This window comes from Acartia tonsa, chromosome 8, assembly GCF_053477335.1.
Source record: "Acartia tonsa isolate MP-2025a chromosome 8, ASM5347733v1, whole genome shotgun sequence".
Classification (NCBI taxonomy): domain Eukaryota; kingdom Metazoa; phylum Arthropoda; class Copepoda; order Calanoida; family Acartiidae; genus Acartia; species Acartia tonsa.
Window position 1 is genome coordinate 41,976,078 of NC_137267.1, and position 24,677 is coordinate 42,000,754.

The 24,677-nt window shown below is 36.7% G+C and overlaps 1 protein-coding gene and 1 long non-coding RNA gene across 2 annotated transcripts in view; one reads left to right on the forward strand and one right to left on the reverse strand.

Annotated features, from left to right (window-relative positions):
• The first annotated feature begins 10,358 nt into the window (after positions 1 to 10,358).
• The window catches only part of LOC145326983 (uncharacterized), a 41,056-nt gene continuing 26,737 nt past the window's right edge, over positions 10,359 to 24,677 (forward strand). The window contains exons 1-3 of the mRNA XM_080170453.1: positions 10,359 to 10,449; positions 11,936 to 12,032; positions 17,465 to 17,535. Of these exons, the coding sequence (XP_080026579.1) occupies positions 10,417 to 10,449; positions 11,936 to 12,032; positions 17,465 to 17,535 (201 nt within the window). The 5' untranslated portion in view covers positions 10,359 to 10,416. The remainder of the gene's footprint in view (positions 10,450 to 11,935; positions 12,033 to 17,464; positions 17,536 to 24,677) is intronic.
• Positions 23,375 to 24,352, reverse strand: LOC145325593 (uncharacterized). The gene is made up of 3 exons (XR_013881525.1): positions 24,277 to 24,352; positions 23,597 to 23,647; positions 23,375 to 23,398 (listed from the first exon to the last, which is right to left on the reverse strand). It is a non-coding gene; the product is annotated as an uncharacterized LOC145325593 (long non-coding RNA).

Sequence of the window (24,677 nt, forward strand, 5' to 3'; positions counted from 1 at the left end):
AGTACCCAGACCTACCACTCAACCCCTCTATGCTTATCTACCTATTGTGCTGCTCCATGGGCTATCCTGCCTGCCCCAGACAGGGATAGCCATCTACCTAACCATTGCAATTATCTATGTTTTACTGTATGATTTATCTTTAACTATCTTTATTCCTAATCCATATGTATTTATATTATGGTTAACTGTATTCTTAATCCCCCCCACCCTTTCCAGGGATGGGGAATCATGATTGCCCAAACTGACTATTGTATATGTATTATAATGCTTTTATGTTATGATCATTTATTCCTATCCATGTAGTTATTGTTTGTTGTATATAGCTTCAGTATCCTTTACACCTTCAATAAAGTGACAACTGAAATAGATGTTGATTCTTGTCTAGTGAATGCTAGAGAAGCATAGCTTCTCTATAGTAAGGTGTCCACGTCTGTTCACACTGCCGTAGTCTTTATTCGAACTCTGGTGTCTGCCATTTACCCTAGGCGGATACCACAACTTTGGTGACAGCTGTGTGAGATTACGGCGAACCACAAGTGTAGAGCAGACGCGTATCTGAGGCTAAGGTACTCCCAGCAGTGAATCTGGCAAAACTGACGCAAGCAACCTGAATTACCCACCCTGGACAGCAAAGTTTAACTCTGCATCCGGCAGTTGTGGAAGCGAGACAGCGAAATTTGACGAATAACCGCGAGCAGCGCTGATATCTAACGGAGAATTGAGCGCCAAAAGGGCTGAAACAGGCCTGCGGACCGGCTGAAACAAGCCAAATAAGTGTAAACGGCTGGAAATAGGCCAATTTTACTGCAAGAGATAGCAGGATCCGAACCAGTGGCGCTAGCAGGACGGGACATTCCCTGCCGCCATCAGCTGGATTTGGATAAGCGGCGCTAGCAGGACGGGACATTCCCTGCCGCCGATAGGCTGAAACAAGCCACATAGCTGCAAGCGGCGCTAGCAGGACGGGACATTCCCTGCCGCCGATAGGCTGAAACACGCCACATAGCTGCAAGCTGCGAGCCAACATACGAGTGTAGTTCACCAGAACAGAGAAAAACTACGTCAACTCCAAGTATCCTGAGAAGCTACAACGCAGCCACCCATCTAGAAAAACAGATATTATGTTACATTGCAGGGATTACCACCCTGATGTGATGGCCAAACAATAGATTTATGAGCAAAGCTTGGCAAACAAATTGTTGTGTTGTGATAAATCTAAGAATAGACCAGGCTTGGATTATTGTGTATTGTGATAACAGCTAAAAATGGAACAGAGTTGGTAAACAAATCTGTTATGCAATTGTGATAAGGACAAAAATAGAATCTAGATGTAATATAATAAAGATCCTGATATACAATCAAAACATCTCAAGCCCACAGCACAATAACAATACACCCCTTATTCCAAGGGAAGGGGAGAAGCCCCTCTCCATTGAAGGCAAATACAATCAGGGTGATATAATAGATAAACCTAGGATTAAGAAGAAAAGGCAATATTACACCAGCCCACAGTTACCCCCCTCCCTCACAGGGGGAACGGACGGAGTTACCCCCGTCCCCTTACGCGCTTCCCCCTTCCTACCCACACTAGACTAAGTCCGTCTGTAGTGTGGGGCTAGCGATCGGACACACAGAGCGCCATTCACGGGTAGCGCAACAGAGTGCGGAAAATATCATAAATCCAACGGACGAAGCTGACCAATGAGAGAGCGAGTTGAGGGGTGAGAGCGCGTTTTCCCCGTGTGCGCGGATTTGACGGTGCGGACGCGCGTTGCAAGGACAGGAGATTTCACACACACACCCACACAGGAGAGGGGCCATTCTATAGCATACATCAGAGATATTTTTTTAGGAGAAAAAAACTTGCAAGCTCCTCCCTCCCTGTCTACAGTGTGATAATGAAAACTAAACCAGTTCCTTGAACCCGCTCAGACCCTCAACATCTCCTAGCTCTGCCAACCCTACTTCAAAGCTGAGTGGTTAGTGAAACAAATATATGTATATATAAATACCCAAGTGATAAATAATGTTGTTTTTTTGTATCATGGGTACAATCAAGTGAATACTAACCTCACCAAACAACACTGGAAACTGATATGGTAACTGAACGAAAATACGCCCACCCTGTGGACATAGCCTGACTTGCTGCCCCACACTGGGCAGTGGTGGTGTGTACCTGGACCATCGACCCTCATAGTTGTGAACTATATACAGAGGAAGCGTGATTTTTTTGGAGCAAGGAGGAAAAGCTAGCTAGCTCTGGGGATATTCCTATACACGTATATATATATATATATGGGCGTGTAGCCATGTATATATATAGATAGCCTACCTATCCATATATCTACTAGTGGATACGCTCCTAGAGACAGCTGTGGATGCCTAACATATTCCCTGTTACCTTTAAAGGGCGAATATAGCTAAGATCCGCTGGTTACCACAGAAATCAAGAGCTATACTGGAAAGGAGAACAACTCAGGCTCAACAGTTAAACAAGACGCTGGCACCAACAGACCAACACCCTGCTACTTATCATGGGGGCGCGCCAGCCACAGAAACTCTTGAGCCAGGAGGACCGAGCCTACGGCTACGTGGACTACCACCCTAATTACACAGCTATAGTATTTATACTAGGGGTGAGCCGGCTCGAACCTCCTTGCGGCGCGGCTACTCTACTCTGCTTCTATATCTACAAGATACTACTTCTGTTATTACTTTGGCCTACTGTGTTGAGTACAGTGAACATCAAACACATGCCAGGTCACAGACCCCTGGTCCCTGAGATGCCCTTGTCTGGAAGGGTGACTGAATGTCCGCTGCACAGCTCCTGTTCAGTTGGTGCTCCACGCACGAGAAATAGCAATACTGGACTGGGGATTGCTGAACCTGTAGGTGTCCTCCTGGGGGTGTTGAACGATGCAACTGAGCCTAATGAGAAGGTGACAAGCTTCAGAGACTTAGTGGCCAGCCCCAAGATGGACACTACCACCAGAACTGAGACTCCAACGGGGCCCAGCCCTAGGGCCAGTACCACCTGTTTCTGGGGTGGAAAGGTCCTCCCTGGCGCTGGCCTCACCAAGCTGGAGGATGGGGAGCTGTCCCAGGGGAATAGGCTCTTCACCCAGATGCCCGACGCGTACCTGGGGGTGGGGGAGCCGCCACCCAAGCCTCCCTGGGAGCCCCCAGGCATGGAACGACTGGGGACCGGCCTAAGGATGGGGACTGGTGACCTGCTGCAGTGGAAGACTTTACCCAGCACGGAGGGAGCAGGGTTGACCAGCAGCAGTGAGGCTGTTCCCCCACACTCCAAGACCAGATGCCGCTACTCTGTTGAACCACTGCACATGTCCCAGCCAAGTTCCCCCATGCTGCTGAAGATGGAGGCCCACCAGGATGCAGAGCTCCAACCAGGGAAGTCAATAAGAAGGCCACCCCTTGCCAAAACCAGAACCACCGCAGGGGCTCCCCACCAGCAACTGACGGAGCCTGGCAGGGACGCAATACCAGCTGGCAACTCTGGCCCAACTCAGGTGGCTACCAACAGTCTGCTGACAGTCCGGAATACAGTTCAGGCTACCATCAGTATGGCATCTTCTGGGCCTTGCTGGTCCACCTGTGGGTACCTGTCCACACACTGGCCACAGGTACCCCCCAGAGATCATAGCCCCCTTTCCGACTGGCACCATCAACGGCCTTTGCTACCAACCACCTGGCATACCCAGAGGCAGGATCCCTCATGTGGAGAAGCACCTGCAGAAGCTAAGGCCGAGGCTGGCCTCGCCACCCAGGGGAGGAGAGCCGCTGTTGGATGGAAGGAACCTGTGTGTATGGGGAGGAGGCTGAATGTAACCAAGGAGCCACCACAAGCAGCCCGGCACCGCCTGACCCCTAGTAGGGGAGACCCTGTTTGTCAGCTGGTGCCCCAACTGGAGGAGGAGAGGCCTGGCAGGTTGATACACCCTGGGGAAGCCGGCCTGATGGGACTCAGCTGGACGAAGGGGCGCTGCCGCTTCAACGGCCACACAGCCGCCAAGTGTAGAACCGGTTGGGACCGGGCAATGAAGAAACACCAGGCCGCCCAACAACCTGCATGCAACCAGTCTGCCACCCAGGTCCACCTGGAGGGAGATGCCCAGCCGTCACCCCAACTAGCTGCCGCCGCTGGGGCCGCGGCTACCCAGGAGTCTGTGTCTCAGATTGGGACCATGGTGGCCAGGATCAACGTGCTGGGAGGAGCGGCTGAACCCAACCGGGTTGGCCTGGACCGCAGCCGCAACCACAGGGGACCGGTGTCCGTAACCCCTGTCACCCCCAGCAAGAGCCGAGGGGCGCTACCCAGCGCCACCGGGACGGTGGACGAGGAGGCCCTGGCGGCCGCCGAGTGGGAGAGGCAAGAGGCGCTAGCCAGCGAGTCTGAGTCGATGTATGGGACGCCAACCGGCGTCGCCACCTGGAAGGAACGAGAGGTGCTTCCCTGCACCACCAAGATGATGTCTGGGGCGACAACCGTCGCCGCCACCTGTGAAGACTGGGGGGTGCTATCCAGCGCCCCACGCTGGTGCCTGGGGCGACAACCGTCGCCGCCACCGAGAGACCTGGACCCCTGTGAAGACTGGGGGGTGCTATCCAGCGCCCCCACACTGGTGCCTGGGGCGACAACCGTCGCCGCCACCGAGATACCTGGACCCCGGAAGGAGCCCGCAGCCCCAGAGGAAGGGGTGACACCCGTCACCCCCAGCCAGCCAGAGCCCCCAGCCAGCAGGGAGAGTCCAGCCGTCCCACACCCTCAACTGCATCCAGCTGTCTACCTCCCTCAACCAAGCCAGGGTAATTGTATTACACTGGTGTACCAGGAAGTTTGGGCTGGGCCAAACTTGCCTGCGCCCCCTGCATCTGCCCCAGGAGCCAGGGTATCAGCCATTACCAGCCAAACTGAAGAAGCTTTGACCGCTGCCTGGGGAGTAACACAACTAGGTGCGCCAAGTGCCGAGCCTAACCATAGAAGTAGAGGATCTCCAACAATTATGTCTACCCAAGATGGAGACAATGTGCCTGGACCCCTTCAGGCTAGGGGAGGAAATCCGGAGCCTGGTGCCTCCAGTCCACCAGCAGCAGTGTTCGTGGATGGGCCTGTCTCCCAGCCAACTAGAGCGGAGCCACCCTTGCAGATCCAAGACAGCCGCCGGCATAAAGGAGGGACTGTTACCTTTCCCTACCCCGCAGGTCGGACTGCCATGCACCACCCTGCCAATGTCCAGAATGAGCCTGAAGGAGGCAACGCTCCTACAGTATGGCAACCACCACCTGCCCGCGTTGACAGAGACCCTGGAAGCCGAATGAACCTGACCAGCCCCGAGGGCAAAGAAACTGCGCCTGCATCCAGTAGCCAGCCTGCCAGCAGCAAGGTGACCAACACGATGGAGACCACCAGCCCAGTGGAGAAACCTGAAGAGGTGTATACCAGGCGGCTGTTGGTCCAAGCCCCCTCATGTGCTGTGCCACCCCTGGAGGTTGACAGGGTGGCCTCAGAGGTACACATCCAACGGCCAGAATATCCAACAGGACCAGCTACTCCAGCAGATATAGCCGATTCCGTTAGACCTGGGGAGGGCTGGAGTCCACCACCGTCCAGCAACTGGTATCCTGGCGGACCCATTCCACAAGGACAACAAACTGAAGGCCGCAACCACTGTCGGAAGTCTGGCGGTGCAGACAACCCCTCCAGCCTTCCGAGGGGAGAGTTGTGGTATGCGGCAGCTCTGGACCATGCAGAAACCAGGACATTATAGTGATGCTACGCACCTAGCTAAATCCTGTTATTCTACAATTATAAGGCCACCTGAAAATATGTCAGATAACGGTACTGGTTTCATCTCTCAGTTGTCCTGCAAATGGAGGGAGGGGGTGTTACCCCTCCCTCTCCCATCTTAAGCACCGGAACCTTCCCCTTCCACCACCAAGTTATCAGCACCACCTCAACCCTGAGGATAAAGGATCTAAACCTGCCCTCACCTGATAGAATCACCCCCACACAGACTGTTGTTGTCACAAGTAATCATCAAACCTTCCCTCTTTAGTACCCAGACCTACCACTCAACCCCTCTATGCTTATCTACCTATTGTGCTGCTCCATGGGCTATCCTGCCTGCCCCAGACAGGGATAGCCATCTACCTAACCATTGCAATTATCTATGTTTTACTGTATGATTTATCTTTAACTATCTTTATTCCTAATCCATATGTATTTATATTATGGTTAACTGTATTCTTAATCCCCCCCACCCTTTCCAGGGATGGGGAATCATGATTGCCCAAACTGACTATTGTATATGTATTATAATGCTTTTATGTTATGATCATTTATTCCTATCCATGTAGTTATTGTTTGTTGTATATAGCTTCAGTATCCTTTACACCTTCAATAAAGTGACAACTGAAATAGATGTTGATTCTTGTCTAGTGAATGCTAGAGAAGCATAGCTTCTCTATAGTAAGGTGTCCACGTCTGTTCACACTGCCGTAGTCTTTATTCGAACTCTGGTGTCTGCCATTTACCCTAGGCGGATACCACAGTATATCATAAACTGTATGCTCATTTGTAAAGGGAATGTTCACCAAAAAAAAAATCAGCTACATTTCTTGAATAGCAGCCTAAAAATAGTAGAACGGACGAACATTTCAAATTATAAAGTTGTTTCGCTAAAATATCTAACTAAAGGATGTACTGAATTTTAGTTTCCGAAAGTGTACCTAGCTTCTGCGTCCTATCTCAATATTTACTACTAGCTAAAAAAGCTTTAAACTTAAAAAAATCTAAATTTGAATAATTAAGATTTTTAATGTATAATGTATAAATCGTTTATACATTAGAACGCTTTTTCCTTTGACCGGAGTAGCTGAAAATAGCGTTTGCAATAATTGGGTTATCTGCAGTACAACTTTGGAAATTAGGGAAGAAATAGGCAATCCATTTTCAGCACATCAACTAAAAGTGTATGCTTTAATTTGAAGTTTCATAATTGATATTTTAATACTTGGATGTCGCACCACATTTTAATGTACTCTGATAAAGTGATGCTCGCAGCTGGCTAAAATAACGATTATCATTGATAAACTGGAGAATTATACTCCATGTAAATAAGTCAACATTTAGCCTCCTGTATTTTAGTATCTTGGAATAGAGTTATTAGAAATTTTCTACCGATTTGTAAATTTTAAAAGCGTTGTTAATGTATTCTTTTTAACAGACTGATTTGCTGAGCTTTAGTTTTATGAATGTTGTCGTCATTGTTTTCCAATAATGTATCCTTATAACAAAGTAAAAGTGTGTACGGAAGAATCTCGCTAACCAATGATCCGATATGGTTCTCCTTTACATGGGAGCAAATCATGGGTCCTTTTAAAACTATTTTTGGGAAGGGTAACACCACCCTTCCAAGAGAAATCGCTTCTAGAAAAAAAGCTGCCATTTAAAAAAAAACTTTTCTTTTTGAAACAACAATTAAAGATCCTTCTTTTTCAAGGGCCACTAGAGGCCTCTAGGGGCGTAGCCGCTAGTAATCAATACTTCTATACTGTTTTTTGTTTGTTTAATATTCTTGTAAACACTAAATTTCAGGGAAACCGAGGATAATGAAGGTCCAATAAATCTATACATCAAGAGACATAGGTATAGAATAATATATATTTATTTGATGATAATTATGACCTCTAGGGGGATGGTGTCGCTTCTATACCTCTCCACGCACCTTGAAACATACTCCGTGACTTGAAATTGCAGTGTTAAGCGGCCATTCGCCTGATAGACAACAAATCCTTTGATTGCACAACCTTTTTCTGGAGGTCCTAACTGCGCCTGTTCATGGGCCAATACATTCCCCTTACCCTTACTATTGATGTGACGCGCCCGATATGGCAGCAGTAAGTACCAATTTAACGCGTTGTGGTCCGAACGCGTTGTGGTCATTTCCATTGTCCAATCTCTAAGTCCTTGGGTTTAAACATTGATGCTTTTCCTTCTTATCTCACAATAAACTGGTTAGGTAATTGAATGGCGATTTGATACCTGGAGTGAAATGCTTTATTGATGACGTCTATGTTTTTTTTCTTTCAAAGATTTGGCTTTATTTAGTAGGATCTATGATTCTATTTGGGGATCGTTTTCAAAGAAGTTGTATCAACTTTTTTTTTTATAGCTAGCCGGTCCTTTTAGTAAGTAGTAGATGTAAAATTTTTCATAGAATTCAGATATGCAATCGGTTTTTTTGTAGACCTCTTATTTTTTAAGTAATTTAAGTTTAAAAAAAAAAAATTAAGTCGATTTTAAGGTACTAAAATGCAACAAAAAAAAGAAAGAAAATGGCCATTATGAACAAAAATAGTAAGATCTTTAATTTGACACCTTACTTTTTCAATTCTGTCAGGTAATTATTGAAAAAATCGATTTTTTTAAACCCACGAGAATAAAAACTTTGAACTCAATTTTATCATTTCACAAGTAAAAAAATATGGGTTCATATATACCTTTAGAATCAGAAAAATATTACGAATCCATTGTAAGCAAAATTGAAAAAAAAGTTTACAATATAGTATATAAACTACAATAAAAGGAATTATATGAAAATATCATATTATATTGTACAGGCAACGTCTTAACTCTTCAATTGAGTATAAAAATGGGAAGGGGGTATAGAGGGGGTAAAGAGGGGGTAAAAAAGGGAAGACGATAGTGTTGCCAGAACAAAAAATACAATTGGCTATTTTTTTATTTTTTTACTTTTTTTCAATTTTGCTTACAATGGATTCGTAATATTTTTCTGATTCTAAAGGTATATATGAACCCATGTTTTTTATGTCTGTTTGAGAAAATATTTAGGTCTAAAGTTTTTATTAAACCGAGGTTAAAAAAATAGATTTTTTCAATAATTACTCAACAGAATTTTAAAAGTAAGGTGTCAAATTAAAGATCTTACTATTTTTGTTCTTACTGGCCATTTTCTTCTTTTATTTTGTTGCGTTTTAGTACCTTAAAACCGACTTAATTATTTTTTAAAAAAACTTAAATTACTTAAAAAATAAGAGGTCTACAAAAAACCGATTGCATATCTGAATTCTATGAAAAATTTTACATCTACTACTTACTAAAAGAACCGGCTAGCTATAAAAAAAAAAGTTGATACACCTTCTTTGTATAAATTTACCGCCTCGTCATTAAATAAAAAGAATTTTTTTCTTGAACAAGAGTTTAAACTTTCTTTAAAACCCTTTGTGTGAAGTAACAATTTTTGTAAGGTTTATTTGAAAATAATATCATTATTTTTTACTTTTTATACTGATATCTATTTGTATATATACTGCAAAAAAACCTAAACTTAAATTTATTTACAAATAGAGCTCTAATATTAGAACCTTTTTTATAATTAAAAGCCTCAAAAAGTATTTAATTATACTTTTATAATTTAATCAGCTCTGCTTCTCTATAAATGAAGCAAGATTTAAACCAGTTTTGTTATTCCCGAGGAGCCGAAGGCCCTGGTTAACAAAAATGATTTTAAAGCTATACATAATTTTTCGATATGGCCGAGAACTCGTTCTAATCGAGCGGACATTAATCGTTTTCGATAATGCATGCTACAGGCACAAGCTGCAAACACGCTTACAGCAGAAAAACTCGAAAATTTACTTCTCTTAATTCGTGTATATTCGGAGGACATCGAATATAGATAACTACCATAAATACAAAAATAACTCTATTTTATAAATCTTTGGAACTGAGATAATGAAATTTAGAAAAACCTTTTTTGTTTTTATTCACGTGTGTTTCAGTGATTTACTTCAAAATTATAGTTAGTATATTAATGTTTTATATATAAAATAGTTATATTGTCATCCATTATATAATATGTGGTAGTATTGATGTTTGTCTGTCATCTAAGATATTTAAAACGGCTAGATTAATCGTTCCACAATTTTCACCTAAGTTTGGCTTCAATACAGAGCAGGTTTGGGGTGTGGGTTGGTGGTTAAACCCACCCCCCTAAATATACATTGCCCAGGTAAAAAATCCCTCTCTACCAAAAAAATAGTGTCAACTGTTAATCGTTATATCACTTGGATCTTACATAAGATTATCATATACTCTAACAAAGTGATCTTGTAGCTGGCTAAGATAACAACCTCTCTCCATCCATCCCCTTTACTCCATCTTCTCCTCTCCTTCTGGATAATTGATTTGACCAATAAATGATGTTCATGTTAGCAACCTAAACTAACAACAATTTTTTCTGTCATAATATCCACGTAAATTCTACATCCATTGGTAGAAGTAAAACGTTATCATTTTGTTTTATTTTAGATATACATATATGTATATACATAAGTTTAAACTGCTTAAAAAGAAAAAAAGATCATTCAACAATGGTTCTAAAGAACGAGAAGGATTTTTTACAGGTTAATGATATAAGTACCCGCAGTTTTTTAGTCAACAAATAAGATAACGTGGTTATTAAATTTCGGCATCTTGGGGCTAAAAAACTGGTTTTAATCTTGTACTTGTACAGTTTATATCTGCGGAAAGCTGTTTATATTACGTTGCGAGAAATAACTATTCTCGTATTCATTCGAATCCGGTGGATACGAACCGGTTCTTATCCATACGAAAAAGAACTATATCTAGCATAGTATTAAATCCAGCTTTCTACGAATATCTTAAAATTCTTAAAATTGTACATTCTATATCCGCGGAAAGCTGTTAATAATACGATGCGAGATATAACTATTCCAGTATTGTTTCAAAATAAAAAATATAAATTGTTTAATTAGCAGTATCATTGAAAAATCATATATCGTATTGTATTATAGACAATTTTCCACAAATAATAAAATAAAAATCACAAAATAAATGTTAGTTTTGTTGGCCAAGGCATTTTTAACCTTTTTTTTCTTTTTATTATCTGCTGAAAGCTGTCTTAACAAAAAGAATAAATTGTAGTAGAGTAATTTCACTACTAAAAAAAGTTTATAATTGTTTTATGCTTTGATAATTTTTGTGTACTATATTATAGTTTCCACTTATCAAACCACTTTGTCTGTGTGTCTCTCAACTCAGGGAGGGTGGGATGAGCATTGGACTGTTAATTATACTGGTACCCAAAGTTAAAAAAAAACATTAGACTAAAAACCTTGGGTAATTTTTATCGTAATCTTGATTGATAGATTCGAACAAGCAGTGTCCAAACTAAACAACCAATAATTTTAATCTACACAAGGGGTAATTTTGTTTATTATCTTTAGTGATGTGCCTTAATTAATCTTCCGTTTCCCATCCCTTAAATCCCTGCTTTAAAAATTTACTTACTATCTAGAAATCTTGTTATTTATATAATTTTTATCTCCTATTTTGATTAATTTTGTCATACATTTTGATTTTCAATATAATTTTGTATAACGGCGAATTTTTAGCTTCGGTAAGACAATTTTTCAAGGAAGTTTTTCAATGGTCCAGGGAAAGTTTTAAGTAATTTGAAAGGGGGAAGGGGTTTTTAGCTGTTCAAGGGAAGGCTTCAAACCAATTTCTAAAAGGTACCCCCACCCTCCAGAAGAAATCGCCCCCCCGAAATAATAACTTCCCCAAAATTTTGTGCTTACTTTTGCAATTTTATTGAATGTACCAAAATTCAAATTAGAAAAGTATTCTCTAAGGAATAAATGTAATATGTATAGGTATAGATGAACAACCCAGACAACTACCTAGTTCCATTGGTGGGAAAATTTTTCTTCTGCTAGAAAATTGCTTTATGCTCTTATGCAGCGTCTTGGCTGTGTTATTTTTTACTTTGTTTAATATTATTATTGTTAATATTATATTTGTTGTATGCATAAAAATTTTAAAAAACCTAATAAATAATTAAACCATAATTTTTACTTTATCTTTAAGGTTCCACGTGAACAAGGACAAACGGATGCCAAGAGAACAGCTGATGGACTCAAATCAATATCCTTCACTTTGAACGGAGTTCCAAGGACCGTTTCAGGTATAAAAAAATCATACTTAGTTGGAATTCTTAATTTAGAGAAGGATTAATTAATATATCATTGTCCTATCTTTGTATTAATGAATTTAGTACTATTTGGATCTTACACCAGATAATCATGTACTTTAATAAAGTGAAACTTGTAGCTGGCTAAAATAACGATCCACCCCAGTCTGTCTCAGCCATTGATTAAGGGAATGTATTTTTTTTATTTCTGCGATCTTACTTTATTATGTATTGCAATAAAATTTGAATTTTAGCTGCCTAAAAGAACGATCCACCCCAATTACCCGATCCCCACCCCTTCTCACAGATAAACGAATTGACCAATAAATGATGTTTTTTTTCGCAACCTTAATTGACGACAATTTTTCCCCTGTCATCATATCTACATATATTCTATGTATATATCTATTCCTGTTGAAAAGTGATTTTTTTTCGGTTCATGATTTTTGTATGCTAACGGCACTAAATCAAATTGGCATAAAACAAGGATGACAACATCCATAAAAGCGAAGCTCTGAAATGGTAGGACAAACGGACATTAACACTTGTATAATGTCAGAACTGAATAATCAGAATGTAAATGTATGTAAAGAGTCAATTAAAAATTGTAAGTATATTTGTTGAAAAACTGCTTGATACAGGATAATGTTTATGGACATACTTACATTTATAGGACTTGATTATAGAGTTGCTTCGCCTATAATATTGTTCTTGGTTGTCCCAGGAATCAATATACCAAAAATCAGATCAAACGGATAATTAGATCCCATAAAAATTTGTTGTTAAAAAAGTAGAAAAATCAACATGTTTAAAATGGACGTACAATGTCTAAATACATATAGCGAAGATAATTGAACTTTTGAAGCCTTTAAAATTAAGATGAATGAAATTATATGTTGATAAGGATACGATTACTACATCAAATTCATTAAATGAAATATCTTTAATTGTTTACTATACTGTAAAAATAAAATATCCTACAACTATACAGAGACCTATGAAAATCTTTTATGTAAACTCAATCAATTCAGTAGTTATTGAGATCCTAAGCTTCTGAAACTACTTTGTACATTAAGCATGATAAAATGTAAATAAACTAAAGATTTACCATTTATACTAATTGAGTCTGAAAATGTATCTTAGTAATACGTAATCATTCTCTATAAATTTGCTTTTTACAATAGATTTGCCCGTAGCCAGGCCAGTAGCCTAATTAATTAAAAGGGAAAAAAGGCTACTTAAAAGAAATTTGAAAATTGAATATCTAGCTAGACGTATAAATACGATTTTCGGGTATAGACCCTTTCGTGGCAACGCACCTTAAGGGACGATACTTCGCCTATTTCTAGCCCCTGCGGGAGGCTTTAACCCTGCAGGGTAAATTAACTAGCCCTGTGGGGCAATCACCTAACCCAATACAACCTAACCTAACCTAAAATAACCTATAAAAAGCCATTTTAAAAATACAACGAACCGCCCCTTAAGGGGCATTGCCACGAAAGGGACTATTTCCACTTTTTGTTGTCCAGGAAATACATACCCATGAATAATGTCAAATCATAAAAGCATTTATTTTTGACATTTAGATACAGTAATTAATCTGATATAATATTACTTGGATATTGCACCAGATTTTCATGTACTCTAAAAAAGTGATGATCACAGCTGGCTAAAATAAAGATATCCCCGTTACCCCATACTCTCCCTTCCTACTGGATGAACGAACTGACCAATAAATGAGGTCCATATTAAAAACCTAAATTGACGACAAATTTTCCCTGTCAATATATCTACATATTATAAATCCATTAGTAATTATAAACAATTAAAATTCAATTTTGTCTGAAAACAATACAAACACAACCATGTCTATACATTGTGCATGAATAACCAGGGAGGGAGAGGACATTGGACTGTAAATTACACTTATATCTAAAGTTTTATATATATTTAAATCTATTGTCCATTTTCTTTCCAAACTAACAACATTATTAAGATATTGTCATAAATTAAGACAATTAAGCATGATGTTCTTATAAGCGTTTTATTTTAAATTTAATTTTAAATTTGACTAAAAACCTAAACAATTCAATTTAACGTCAGTTTATTTAAATATTTTGACGACATTAGTACAATGTTAATGAACTCATGGCTACTCTATAATAGTTAATGTCCGTCTGTCTGTTTTGCTTTGCTATAATGGATCCAACCTCCTATGAAAAATTGCTCCATAGGAAAATTACCCCCCCCCCCCCCGTCCAAAAAATAAATAATGCCCAAAAGTTTCTTTCCTTTATAAAAACTAAAATTAAAGTGAATCGTAAACCTCCCCCATCCCCTCAAATGTCCCAAGAGGATTCTGATGGCGCAGCCGCTAGTAATAATGGTATTATAGTACAATGGATTTCAAACTTGGCATAATGATACATGTAACAGTTAAGTAATTATCAGCATTGGATACAGGAAATACGTGGATATTATACCAGGGCAAAAATTGTCGTCAATTTAGGTTGCTAACATGGAACTCATTAAGTAGTCAGTTCGTGATCCAGTAGATGAGGAGAGGAAGGGGTGTATCGTTATTTTAGCCTGCTGCGTGTTCAGCTTTATTGGAGAAATGAAAATCTGGTGTAACATCCAAGTAATGATAAATCCATTGCGTTGCCAGAAATTCCGTATGTTCATATTTCTAACATTATCATTTTTTAGATTTTTTGAAAACACTTTTTGTATGGTATAATTATCATATTACCTTGATTTTTAGAACATATTAATGCATAATGAAATTAAGTACATTATTATAAGCAAAGCAACTCTATAATATAGAGGCCTAGCATGTAAGTATATCCTTTATAAGTATTTTAGACAATTTTAGTATATAGTTTTTACATTTCCTATAAGATCTGAAGGGATGTAAAAGGACACTCTACAAGTGTTAATGTTCGTTTATCCTATCTAAGAGCTTTGGTTTTTAAGAAGGTTGTCATTCTTGTTTTTAGTTTATTTCATAACTTGATGTTTTAATGGAGACATATGTTATCAAGATTAAAGAATACAACCGTCTTCTGTACTGAACAATTCTACAATCTTTTCAAGTATGAAAAAATGTACTCAAAAATTGTTTTGCTTGCTACAGGGAGAAAGGGGATATTAGACTGTAAATCACACTGGTACCCAAAGTTTTAAAACCACGTTATCTTATTCGTTGGCTCAAAAATGTTGGGTACTTTTATTTTAACTTTGATTGGTTGTTTTGTTTTCAAATTAGTAGTGTCCATACTTTTTAACCAATAATTTTAATCTGCAGATGGGGTAATTTTGTTAATCATAATTGAGAATGTTTATGTATTCATCATCCATTGTCTTATCCCTTTAGATCCCTGGCCTAGCTGGATAAACAAGATCGATTTAAATCTTAATGGACACAACAAAAGATTCAAGATAAGACCAAAAAACAAGGATCAACGCATCCATGGAAAAAAAAATTCGGTACTTGGTAGACCTGAAGGGTTTGGGCGCAGGCATAGACCCCGGGATCATAACTCCCACAGGGGTTAAGCAAATGAGAAATAATTTTAATATGAATTGTTTTTTAATATCTAAAATTGATATCTTTCTTTCAAAACTGGCCTATGTGTTTCTTTTTTACTTTTAGGCATGTTGTGTTAGGTTATAGTGGTTACGGGGTTGTCCTGCAGGGTTAGGCCACCTTCTGTTTCCGTCAGGGTTTAAACAAGAAAAAAATAATTATGATAAGACTGTATTTGAAAAAAATAGTTGAATGAAATAGAAAAAATAAAGAAAAGCTTTGCAACAAAATTATTATAATATTTTGCACTAATGGCAAACATCAAGTTTTTATGTTCACTATAGTAAAAAATCAAGGAGTAAGGGGACATTGGGCTAATTATTACACTAGTCTCTAAAGTTTTATAATAACGTTTTATAACCGTTGGATTACAACTTTGGGGACTAATGTTGAATTTTGATTATCTGGTCCATTAACTTCAGTGCCCAAACGTTTCAACCACTAATTGTAATCTACATAAGGGATAATTTTGTGTATCATCATTGGGGATGTACATCAATTTATAGGCCATTGTCTTATCCCAGGCAAAAAATTCACAGGGATACAGGAATAGGAAATTGAACGCTAAATTAATCTTCCCCCAAAATACTACAATCTAAAAAAATCTAATGTTGTAGGTCTATAAGTATTTTTATTGAGGGAGTAAACTATAGATATTTTATTAGTTACTAGCGTCTATGCCACTAGTATCTAGGAGCTTTGTATTTGACAGGGCTAAAAATAAAGCCTTAAACCATCCTGACTTTAAACTGAAAATAAGTCTAAAACTATTAGAGGACCTGAGTGAGCCTTACCAAAAATAGAGAACCCAATCGGTTCATTGGTTATTGAGATCTTGAGCTTCAAATAAAATGTAATAGATTACTCCCTTCCGGAGAATGCAATTTATATTTGATTTTGACCAGCTGAATCTTAGTTTCTGATTTTGTACTTATCACCTTCATTCTATCTCAATAATTACTACTAGCTAAAAAAGCTTCAAAAGAAAAAAATCAAAATTTGAAAAACTTAAATTTTGAATGTATAATGTATAAATCTTTTTGTTTTCACAAATTAAGCTATCTTTTTTCCCTTTGACCGGAGTAGCTGAAAATAGCTTTTACTATAGTTGGGTTATCTGTCATACAACTTCGGAAATTAGGGAAAAATTGGGTAATCAATTGTATGTTTATCCTGATTTTTGGATTTAATCTTTAATATTTCAGGCAGCATCAAAAATCAAATAAGCCAGCTTAAATATTGGGCTGCTATTATATCAACAATCAACATTATTCTTTCAACACCCTTTTCCGAGTTTGAACCACACCGCATCATACAAGAGACATTCAAAATACATAATATCAATAATAAGAGAAGCGGGGTTCAATGGATGTGGAATAGACTTAGATATTATGACAGGAGAAAAATTGTCGTCAATTAAGGTTGCAATATACCCGCGCATTAATTGGGCTGGCCGATGGGGGTGGGGGAGATCACAACGAAAATCTAGAGTACGATCCAAGTAATGATTAATAAATTGGAATTGTCTTTCAAGATTTTCCATAAAAAGGTAGTTCAATCAAAGGGTCTGTAGAATGATTTTATTTAGTAATTTATTAACAATACCTTCCAAAAAAAGTTTATTCATCTTTTTTAAGCAGTGTTATATATTTATTATTAACTTTTGTTTAGTTGTTAATATGTTAGTGTTTAGGTAATGTTAGTACATTTTAAATTGATAATTTTTAATAGTTAAAGATAGTATTACATAACTAACAATCAATAGTCATAACCACTTTACTTTGTATATTGTTTTATTTAATGAAATAAATATTCTAAATGTTAAAATTTTGTTTAGTTGAGAATGTGGGACCTACCATGAGTTTGGCCACTTACATTAGAGAAGTTGCGCTCCTCACAGGAACTAAGGTAAAGACCTCAAATAAAAGTAACATGATGGATGTACTGAATTTTAGTTTCCGAAAGTGTACCTTGCTTCCGCGTCCTATCTCAATATTTGCTACTAGCTAAAAAAGCTTCAAACTTCAAAAAAAAAATCAAATTGAAAAAATTGAAATTTTGAATGTATAATGTATAAATCGTTTATACATTATATCGCTTTTCCCTTTGACCGGAGTAGCTGAAAATAGCATGTAATAACTGGGTTATCTGCTGTACAACTTTGGAAATTAGGGAAGAAATAGGAAATCCATTTTTAGCACATCACATGATGTCTATTGCAGGGATCTACAGGGATAAGACAATGGCCGGTATGTTGATGTACATCTCCAATGATGATACACAAAATTACCCCTTCTGTAGATTACAATTAGTGGTCGAAACGTTTTGACACTCAACGTAATGAACCAACCAAACAAACTTTTTTAAAAGTCACCAAAGTTCTTAAGCCAACATGTAATTATGAAATTTTGGGGACTAGTGTAATAAACAGCCAAATGTCCCTTACCTCCCTGACAAATTTATCTTTTGTACAGACTGAACACAACATTATCCGATTATTATTAAATGATGAATGATGTGTTTTTTTAAAGTAGCGAATCTACTCTTTAATTCACCTTGTCCGCATTGTTTTACGGTTACAGACTTTATTTGGTGAAGATTCCTGTGAATATGAGCTTACATTCTATACTAGTTATTTATCGCATTGTATTATACACATCTTTCCGCGGATATTAAAATGAAAAATCATGGCAAAACTGGTTTTAAATTTATGTGTTTTGTTTTAATATTAATTTTCTTCATACAAACACGCTTTCAGCAGAGTTTCTGAAAACATTGATTTTGAATCATTAAAATTTAATATGTAATATATATGTTATTACTGTATTTTACTTTGTTCTACTTTTTACACAAAATATTATCATCAGCTCTTTGTTGCTGTACTATTCATGGATAAAACGTCCTTGCTTTAATTTTGACTTGGAGTTATAGAAAACAAATTTTTTTTAAAACTTGAAAATAATAAAATGCGCATTAATAATATAATACAAGAATGGAAACATTATTACTTGGATGTAACACCAGAATTTTATGTTCTCTAATAAAGGGAAACTTGCAGCGGGCTAAAATAACGATAAACCCCAACCACCTGTTTATCACATCCACTCCCACCCTACTGGATGAACGAACCGACCAAAAATTGAGTTACATGTTAGCAACCTAAATTGACGACAATTTTTCCTCTGTCATAATATCCACGTATATTCTACTATTCTAATACTATTCTAATATTCACGTATATCTACTATTCTGTAAGGGAGGGGACATTGGGCAATTAATTTAAGAGTTTTCAAAGACTAGCCATGAAATCCACACTAATCCATACAATTTGGAGGAAATTGTAAAGGGTTGGTTCATTAAATTTAGAAAATTATTAACTAAGAAAAAAAATAATGCAAAGCGAAATCATATCTTGTTTTTGATGAAATATAATGATGTTTTATAGTGCGATTTTTATCTTACAAGATTATTGGACCCAGCCAACTGCTGGCTGGCTGGGCAAAAAATTGAACCAATACCCCACTTTTTATCTAGTTTATTTCCCTTGCCCCATGCCCCCACCTCACTTCTCCCTTTTCCTATCATTTACTTTAAAAAAGGGAGATGGGAGTGAAATAAAGTATGGTGGGGGGGGGGGGGGCGTGTATTCTCAACTCTCTGTCTGCTAGATTCAAAACTAAAACAACGAGTAGCGGCATTCTATGCGCTAGTACCCAAACTCAGTCAGAAACTGCTAAATTCTTGCACATTCCCTTTAAGCCAGTACCCAAAGTCAGGGACTACTAAAAATTGAATATTCGATCCATTGTCCCCTCCCTTACTCCCTGTACTAAAATACTCCTTTAAAAGTAGGGGGACTAAAAAGTTTTTTAGGTCTATCTCATGGAGGACCATAAAAGTTTTCCCTAAAAATACAAATAAAGGGGGGGGGGGAATTACTTAGATCCTACATAGTTATTTGTTCTAAGACTACAATATAGAATTAAATAAAATACTAAAAAAGGCATGGTAGTTGCTTTGATGAGGTACAATGTGGAACTGTGAAGAAGAAAAAATTTAGTGGGTTTTAACGTACTAAACGCAACAAAAAAAAAAGAAGAAAATTGCCATTATGAACAAAAATAGTAAGATCTTTAATTTGACACCTTACTTTGAATTCTGCCAGGTAATTATTTTTTTTATACCTCGGTTTAATCAAAATTTTGGACATAAATATATCTTAACACAGGCATAAAAAATATGGTCTCATATATACCTGTAGAATCAAAAAAAATATTACGAATTCACTGTAAGCAAAATTTAAAAAAACTAAAAAAATTAAATAAAAAAATGGCCTAACATATTTTATTTTACAGGCAACACTTATTTTAACCCCTCTTTACCCCCTTCCCATTTTACTCCCAAAACACGATTTAAGATGGTTGCCTGTTTAATATAATATGATATTTTTATATAATTTCTTTTAATGTAGTTTATTTACTATTTTGTAAACTTTTTATTTCAATTTTGCTTAGAATGTATTTGTAATATTTTTCTCATTCTAAAAGTATATACAGGGTCATTCAAGATAAATGAGTTATTTAAGCAAACAAAATTTAGCATAAATGGATATTTAAATCCCAAGGTATTAAATGATCATCCTTGTTTTACTCTTTATTTTAAATGTTTGTTTGTCCTGCCTTCTAATTTGTTAAGCTTTGCTTTTATGGATGCTATCATTCTTGTTTTACTCTATATTTGTTAAGGTTCGTTTGTCTGACCTTCATATTCGTTGAGCTTCGTTTTCATGGATGTTGTCATCCTTGTTTTACTCTATATTTGATAATGTTCATTTGTTTCACTTTCTGATTTGTAGATCTACACTTTTATGGATACTATCATCCTTGTTTTACTTTATATTTGTTAGTGTTTGTTTGTCTTGCATTCTGAATGGTTGTGCTACGCTTTAATGGATGCTGTCATCCTTGTTTTACTCTATGATTGTAAATGTTCATTTGTTTCACTTTCTGATTTCTTGAGCTTCGCTTTTATGGATGCTGTCCTTCTAGTTTTACTCTATATTTGTTAATGTTCATTTTTCTCACCTTCTGATTTGCTGAGCTTTGCTTTTATGGATGCTGTCATCCTTGTTTTACATTATATTTTAAATATTGGTTTGTCTTGCCTTCTGGAGGTTGTCATCCTTTTTTATTTATATGTCATCCTTGTTTATTTATATATTTTTAATGTTAGTTTGTCTTGCCTTCTGACTTTTAAGCTTTGTTTTCATGGATGTTTTGTTTTACTCTATGTTTGATAATGTTCATTTGTTTCACTTTCTGATTTCTTGAGCTTCGCTTTTATGTATGAAATCATCCTTGTTGTATTCTATATTTCAAATGTTGGTTCGTCCTGCCTTCTGATTTGTTAAGCTTCTCTTTTATTGATACTATCAACCATGTTTACTCTATATTTTAAATGTTTGTTTGTCCTGCCTTCTGATTTGTTAAGCTTCGCTTTTATGTATGCTATCATTCTTGTTTTACTCTATATTTGTTAATGTTCATTTTTCTCACCTTCTGATTTGCTGAGCTTTGCTTTTATGGATGCTGTCATCCTTGTTTTTCTCTATATTTGTTAATGTTCGTTTGTTTTGCCATCTGATTTTTTAGACTGGCTTTTGAGGATGTTGTCATCCTTGTTTTAAAAGATCTATAGTATAGATGTATATGCAGATAACTACTTCCCCCCCTTTTACAATGACCTTTTTCATTTGCTAGCAAATTATTTTCTGAGAGTCGGCACAAGGTCATTGCGATAGGGAAATACAGTCATTTAACCCTTTCTCCCTCTAGCATTTTACTCTAATCTCGTTTTTACTTAATTTAGCCCCTTCTTTATCCCTGTTTATAATAACTATTGCTTCACGTATTATTAAGTTAGTACGCCTGCTAGAGTCGCATCTTACAAGATTTTTCTGGTTTTTATACGAATTATTGATAGGATAGTGGACGATGAGTTAATCTTCCCCTAATTCTAATTGCTGTTTAATATTTGTGGAAGAATAATTATTGATCACATGTTACTCTAGACAGTTATCAAAATAAAAAATTTTAAAATTAAAACCAGTTTTGTAGGACCGAAGGCCCTAGCTAACAAAACTGGTATTAATTTTATGGTTTATATTTCGATATTCGTGGAAAAGTGTATGTAATACGTGATTTTGCAGTATGGACAAGAACCGGTTCTAATCCACCGGATATTAATCGGTTTCGAAGGCATTCTGGTGGTTTTATAATAAATTCAAGAAATTAAAGCCAAAAATGAAGTACTGTAAGTGAAAATCTATTTTAAATCATTTAGAATTTTTTAATATTGATGTTTCTAAACTTACAGAAAACGTTATTTGAAAACCAAACTTACTATTTCATTTTTAACATAAGACAGATGTTATGATGTCATTATATAAACATCTATTTTGTCGATATTAAGTCAGCTTTGATTGCTTTCATATTTATTTACTTAATGAAGTCGACATAAATTATAAATAAAATATTGTAGATTAGTTTTATTTAAAAAGTTATTTTGAATAAAATAAAATAAATAACGTATTGCTCAGGAAAACCAGGATTAATGACAGTTTTATAAATTTTTATTTCCTAATAATTTCAAACAAATAAAGAGCATATTTTTCAACTCTGGTTTGGAAACCGTTTATTATCCCGTGGATTAAAATATAATGTATAGCATCGAATTACAAAAAAAATTCCTTTATATTTCCTAATTCATAAGTTGCCGCTAAAATGAACCAATCCCATGAGTTCTTTGTTAAATGGCATCCAATAATACGCTAGCAATTTATGTAAGAATCACGTCATTGGTTAATTGTCACTCAAATGAGCCAATCACATGTCTCCTGTGTTTAAAAAACATCCAATAATACACTAGTATTTTTATAGAGAGACACGCAATTGGTTCTTTTTTGCGGCAAATTCATAAACTTAAAGTTGTGGCATATGCTCAGAGGGAGGGATCATTGGACTGTAAATAACTCTGGTACCCAAAGTTTTATAAACACGTTATCTTATTCGTTGTCCAAACTAGTAGTGTCAAAACTTTTTGACCAACAATGCTAATTTACAAAAGGGAATGTACAATGTACATAAATTTATCGTCCATTGTCTTATCCCTTAAGATCCCTGCTTCTATTGCATTCTAATTTATGATGTACTATTCTCATATTGGCTCCCATTTTATGTAGTAAGTTAGGTAATCTACAGGTGGTGTGACTATCATTCATCAAAATTAATGGTAATTTAATTTTAATCAATCGTCATTTAAATTAAAATTAAGCATAATCAAATTAAAAGGTGATTTTTCTCAGATAAAGGAATAGGATAATTCACAATTGACATTAAATTTTTTTTTATATCTTATTGGCCTATCTAAACTATTTTAAGCTACAATCGGCAGAAACTAGTTTTAAATATTTGAGGGAAGGTTTATATATCGTTTATTGACCTCTCTCTCCCAGGGTTTGTTTGAAAAACAGTTGTTCTTGGAAAATTTATTCATTGTTCTATCCATTAGAAATAATATGTCAATAGAGAATTTCATCAAATATTTTTTTTTTGAGGGGGGGGATTAGGAAATATCAGATTTTGTTTTGTAGTAGTATAGTCTAGAAACATAGGGACAGGTAGCTATTTTTGTATTTTGCTATAGATTCATTCTATCCTACCAATTCATAAAATTAGCTTTTAGATTTGTCACAGCTTGTAGATCTGCAGAACTATAACAAAATGAATATTTAAGAAATATAATTGAAAGAAGGAGTGGACTTCCCCCCAAACCCTTTTTTACAGCTAAAGATTACAGAAATTGGCGTCCTGAATTGGTTTTACTTATCCGGTAAGCTTGATACATATCTTGTGGTATGGTTTTATGCTATTTTCCCGCCTTCGTGTCAGTATTAATGGGTTAAATTTACCTTGATGGGTTGGCAATGACATCAGTATTTAGGTAAATTTCATCTGGTTCACTAAAATATAAAATTTAAGTAAAAACTAAAACCTTATTTTTCAAATCTTAAACAAGGATGACAACATCCATAAAAGCGAAGCACTGAAACGGTAGGACAAACGGACATTAACACTTACATAGTGTCAGAACTGAATAATCAGAATATGAATGTGTAAGAGTCAATGCAAAATTTTAGTTGAAAAACTACTTTATACAGGATAATGTTTATGGACATTCTTTCATTTTTAGGACTTGATTATAGAGTTGCCTCGCTTATTACATTATACTTTGTTGTCCCAGGAATCAATATACCGAAAATCAGATCAATCTGATAATTAGATCAAATAAAATATGTCATACACTGACATATTTTTGGATATTCATAATAAGAATACAGTAAAATATTTCGCAAAAAAACATTTGTAGGTTTGAAAGTAAGTAATATTATCTTTATATTGTAAAAGAGAAACAAAAATTCAGATGCAATGTTAATAAATGAAGAAGTTTTTTTCTAAAATTTTTATGGGAAATCTGGCAACAAAAAGAGTGTGAGAGTAGCAATTATTAACAGTCCATTTTTTTTATAGCTTCGACATCGTAGTACAGACAGACTGGTCTACAAATAGAAACAAAATTGATAGATATAACCTGTCCTTGTGAACCATATATCTGATTTCTGAATCATTCATTCTGATTGTTTTCACTGAAAAATCATAATGCAAAGGTCAACAACATACAAATGCTTAAAATAAACTGCCTTACAATACAATGTCACAATATCACCCTATCCTCCCTCCCCCTTCAAACTTGTTGTAGCATTATAAATACGTGAATGCCCTCCCCTCCCCCTTCATCAATTCCTCTCTGCCTGCCGTCCCGTGGCCCGTAAGAAAGATTAAATGTATAGGGTGGGGGGAGGGGAGGGTTGTTAAATTTGACCGGAAAATACGTTATATATGACACAGGTGAATTTTGAATATACCTACCGTCAGTCACCAAATTTAAAATGAGATAGAGTCGACTTTCCCCCCTCCTAATTAAGTACCCCT